The sequence below is a fragment of the Micropterus salmoides genome, unplaced genomic scaffold (genome assembly GCF_014851395.1).
Source record: "Micropterus salmoides isolate LMB-PRFRI ecotype aquatic unplaced genomic scaffold, ASM1485139v1 Ms_hic_scaffold_4135, whole genome shotgun sequence".
Classification (NCBI taxonomy): domain Eukaryota; kingdom Metazoa; phylum Chordata; class Actinopteri; order Centrarchiformes; family Centrarchidae; genus Micropterus; species Micropterus salmoides.
In genome coordinates this window covers 11,185-15,950 of record NW_024043524.1, presented here as the reverse complement: position 1 = coordinate 15,950, position 4,766 = coordinate 11,185, and the positions used below count along the sequence as shown (strand labels likewise).

Genomic DNA, 4,766 nt, shown 5'->3' with positions numbered 1-4,766 from the left:
ACCAGGTTTTTATTCACATTCAGTGCTGTGAATGAGCACAGAAATCTGTTGTTGTAGAGAATAAAAACTTAAAATAAACTGCAGACACTCGACAGTCTTCAGAAGGAGTCATGATGTCATCTTCTCTGTAGCCTGTTTATTCTAGTGAAAAATAATGTATAGTTTTCATTATTAAATTAAGTCTGTTAATGTGTGTGTGAATTATTATATTTGCCTTCAGTATGAAGACAGTATGTTTGGCTTTTTCTGAACGAATTATTCTGAATATGTCATGCAGATCAAATGTTAATGTTGGAAGGTTTGTGCTGCAGGGAGGAGAAGGAAAGTATTTCCTGTCTGATGAGATCATCAGCTGAAGCCCCGCCCTTCATGTTGGATCAGTCGATGGTGAAAGGCAGCCTCTCCATCACCGAGAGAACTGCTCTGCTCTCTTTTCTCTCTTTCTGCTGATATGTTGCTTGTGGCTTTCTTCTGTTTCCTGATCCTCTCGCTGGTCTCTGCAGGTGAGCTGTGTCTTTGTTCTGAAACGGCACTTTGTGCTACATGTATTTGTATGAAAAGTGCTATGTAAATAAAGATTTATTGATTGATTTGTGTTTCTACGGGTGTGGTGACTGACACCACACCAGATATGCTCGTGCACACACATCAAGCTGATTCATCTGAGGTGAACGTTGTAATGTACTGTGATCATTTAACTAAATCAATTTATTTAGAAAAATGTATTCATAGAGCAGTTTAAACATCCATAGTGGAGACAAAGTACAGAGAAATCAATAAAATACACTAAACACATCGTGTTTAGGCTCAATATCAGCCAGAAAAACAATTTTCCTTATTGTATTTGAGCCAGAACTGCACTTATACTGGTCACCGGGACATAAAAACTACATGAATAGAATCAGCATTAAAATCTGATAATAGTCACTGAAAACGTTTGACAATTTTGCCCCAAAATAAGGTTTAAAAAGCGTTTTTCCCCACCGGTTATACTTCTACTACGCATGCGTCACCACTTGCACATCACAACATGATTCCCGCTGTGGCTGTTAAAAGTGCCAACTACCCACCAGAAACGGATATTAACTCATTAATTTACATTCACACAATTTGGGGTTCAGTGTCTTTCCGAATGATACTTCGATGCAGCCACCGACCTTCTGATGAGTGGACGACCGCTCTATCACCTGAGCCACAGCCGCCCAAAGTTTAAACTGGACCTTCTTCATACTGACCGACAGTTTCATCTGCAGCTGCTCCTCTATAACTGATGATTATCAGAGCCCGATTCATCAGAGCCTTATTATTCTACTTCTGTGCACCATTTCTGAGGGGCTCACAAGAATTTGAACAAAAATCGCAAAGCAGTGATTGGGCTCAGGCGTGGCTCTACAGCGCCCCCAGATGTTCACCATTACTGGGATAAAGCCTCTTTGATCTTCATGACATTTGGGAGGATCATTGCTCTCACCGTTGACAAAACTAATGAGTTTCCCTTTAAGAGAGTTTACAATTTCAAGCGGCAACCTCCAGGTGTGAAAAGTGAAGGACCTCGCATTCTTACTAACAACCAGCAGGGGGCGACTTCACTGGTTGCAAAAAGAAGTAAGATTACCTTGTAGTCTATGACAAAACGAGTATACTTCCCACTTCATTTATTACCTCAGTCAAAATGAGTTGTTGGTCTCGTTCGCTTGTTTCAAGTCTTCTTTAATACAGCTTGATGTTCATGTAGTAAATTATGTCTGTCCCAAAATGTCACATGTTTGAGCCCGAGGACATCTGCATGTCAGTATTGAGTCATAGTCATAGTCTACTGGAAACAGGAAGCAAGCCATGTGTGGCGAACACCATCTGATCTGTGTGTCTCATGTGATAAACACCATCTCTACTTTTGTTTTTAGATCAGCGAGAGATAAAAGTGAATCCTGGACAGGACGTCTCTCTTCAATGTCGAGGTCCCAGAGATGCCTCCGTCACACTGTTGGAGTGGACCAGACCTGACCTGAAGTCAGACGGTTACGTGTTCTTTTACCGAAACGAGCGGCCGTATGAAAACTACCAGCATCCATCTTTCAATGGTCGAGTGGAGCTGAGAGATCCAGAGATGAAGGACGGAGACGCTTCTGTTGTCCTGAAGAACGTCACCTTCAACGACACTGGAACATACGAGTGTCGGATTATAACTAACGCACGCAAACAGATCAAGCACGTCATCGACCTGAAAGTTACAGACTCAGGTGAGTTAGCATCCAAGTACAAATAGATAAAATATTTCAGTACACTAAGCAGTAATATAAAGTAACAAATACGCAAAAACAGTAAAACACTTACATGTAACTTTGTGTGTCTGTGCGCTGTCTAATTATTTGTCTCATCCACTGTGTGTCCCTCAGTTTGCAACATGTAGTTACATGTCGTGCAGCTTACGCCCTGGACATACTTGCTTTTAACTACGCGTATGCAAGATGGCTGCCACACGTATCCTGCGTTCCTCTGGAGCGTAGGTCGTGCACGTCTCCAGAAAATAACGCCACGCGTCCGCGAGATGCAATTCAGGACATGAACGTGGGGGCAGTATGTCGATCTGACGGGCAGGTCAGCAGCAATCTGCTGTTCTACACAACAGCCCAGGTGGTGGCGGGATACAGTTGGTTTGCCAACCGCCTTTAAACGCAAAAGAAGGAGGTCAGCAGCAGACTTTTAAAAAAGGAGATTTATGGCGGGAATTTTAACAGTAAAACTCCTGGAGCTAGTTAATTACCAAGATCGTTATGATGTCTCATTAAAGTCACAACCTGCTCAGAGGTTGTCAAAGAAGATAATCTGGTTGTTCTTGACTTGGTCTCAGTTTGGGCGGTCTTGACTACGACACTAACTCCAGGTTACACGCAAAGTACACAGGCAAATATGTGAACTATGCCCTTTGGGTCGACGACGCCTGTCTACGCCTACGCATTGTTAAAAAGCAAGTCTGTCGGGGGCTTAAGTGTCCTGCATTTTCTCCTGCTAACAATCTGTTATTTTCACTGTCATCTGCTTGACATCTGTTTGAGTTTGAGATTAACAAATCAAATTACTTAAAGTGTTGCACTCTGATATTTTTATATTACTGTCACCAAGAGGAAGTTGATCCCAGTCTCTGCCTCACCTGTCACGCAGTGGCCGCTTTCATCTGTTGGTTGTCCTTTTTCTATGTCAGACTGTGGACACCGAGTCTGCATGTGGTCAGGATCTGTGACAGCAAAGAGTTCTATATTTTTTATATATATATATATATATATATATATATATATATATATATATATATATATATATATATATATATATATACATATATATAGTTCAGTTCTATATTCATGGTTTAGGCTGAGTTTTAGTTTGACAAATCAGTCAAACTGATTCATCAAATCAGAATCTTTTCTTAATTTAATCATTCGGTTCACCCTGTTTAATGGTTGGAAAGAAGTGCTGCTCTGAGGCCAAACAGTACTGAGTGTTATTTGATCAGTAACTCTCAGGACACTTTGGAGGGTTTGTAGTCCCTGAAATCTCAGTGTGTCCTGCAGGCTCAATTTGACATGTCACCAAAATGTGTCAGTGTAACGTTTAGAATCCAATTGATAAATGATTAATAATTTCTCTCTCTCTCTCTAAATTCAATATCCTCGAGAAAAACTTATTAAAGTGATCTTGTGTTTCTCCTTTATTTCTAAACAAAAAGGCAAACAGCATGTTTAAGCAGGATTTGGTTGTAACCAAACTACATTTTCCAATACGCATCAAAGTTCACATGTTTGAACTCCCTCGTGCAGCGCCCGACACTCCTGAAGATCCAGAGAAGCTTCAGCCAACCTCCGATAACGAGACTGCAATCGCCGTTCCCACCCAGGCGTTCAGGAGGATACAAGGAAAGCTGCTAGCTGTTTTTATTACTATAATTGTTTGTATTATTGCTTTTATAATGGGTGCGATTTGTATGATTTATAGATCATGTAAAAATTGCAGAAAATCAGTCGACCAGCGTCCTGATGACGAGGAGATTGAGAATAAGGAGGACGGAAAGGTCTCAGATGTCTTGATTCCTGAATAGTTGCTTCTTGCTGCTGTTACAGAAATGTGAAACATGTTTTAAAGGGTCAGTGCACTCAAATGAACCTTTAATGACAACAGAATAAGAGATAAAAGAACAGTTAAACTAATCAGCATTAATGCTGTAAATTAATGAGCAAACACCAAGATGACAGTTGGCTGTTTTCTGGTTGCAGCGCCCTCTGCAGCTGCAGAGAGGTGACCATTCAGACTAGAGTTAATGTTTAATCAGTGCTGCAGCGTTAGCTTCCCAAAGGAGGGTGAGCTGGACAGAAACAGCAACACAATATGAATCGTCTGTATAAAGATAATATTTTGATTTACCGTAAAACTTTGAATAATAGCCCATGCTTTTATTTGCTAAAATCACAGAATTGACCCTGCCTGTATTTGGGACAGGCCTTTAATTCTTTTTGCACAAAACTGAAACTACTATCAAACAATTTATTTATTTCAAACAGAATAATACTTGTGTAAAAATGATCAAACACACAACACAACTTTTTTCCCCCTTTCCGCTCTTGTAGCCATGCAGGTTACACCGGTAAATCTAGAAGAATTAGACTTTGGGTCTTGTTGTTTCTGTTGGCGCACATTTATGTTGTTTTGCACGCGTGTTTCAGGCGTGCTGTTTCCTTTGGCTTAAATTAATAAAATAAAATAAAATTAAAGCT

General features: G+C 40.4%; 1 protein-coding gene across 1 annotated transcript; it reads left to right on the top strand.

The window, feature by feature from the left end:
• The first annotated feature begins 338 nt into the window (after positions 1 to 338).
• LOC119887352 (myelin-oligodendrocyte glycoprotein-like) lies at positions 339 to 4,513 on the top strand. Its single transcript, XM_038698169.1, has 3 exons — positions 339 to 503; positions 1,905 to 2,240; positions 3,816 to 4,513. Exons 1-3 carry the CDS (start codon positions 452 to 454, stop codon positions 4,091 to 4,093), a joined length of 666 nt encoding a protein of 221 aa, XP_038554097.1. The 5' UTR covers positions 339 to 451; the 3' UTR covers positions 4,094 to 4,513.
• The last annotated feature ends 253 nt before the right edge of the window (positions 4,514 to 4,766 follow it).

Excerpts from the sequence above, each read along its gene's own strand:
- LOC119887352 (XM_038698169.1), top strand. The coding sequence starts at position 452 with ATGTTGCTTGTGGCTTTCTTCTGTTTCCTGATCCTCTCGCTGGTCTCT. Across the intron at positions 504-1,904 it reads CCTCTCGCTGGTCTCTGCAG|ATCAGCGAGAGATAAAAGTG; the intron begins GTGAGCTGTGTC and ends TTTTGTTTTTAG. Across the intron at positions 2,241-3,815 it reads CCTGAAAGTTACAGACTCAG|CGCCCGACACTCCTGAAGAT; the intron begins GTGAGTTAGCAT and ends TCCCTCGTGCAG.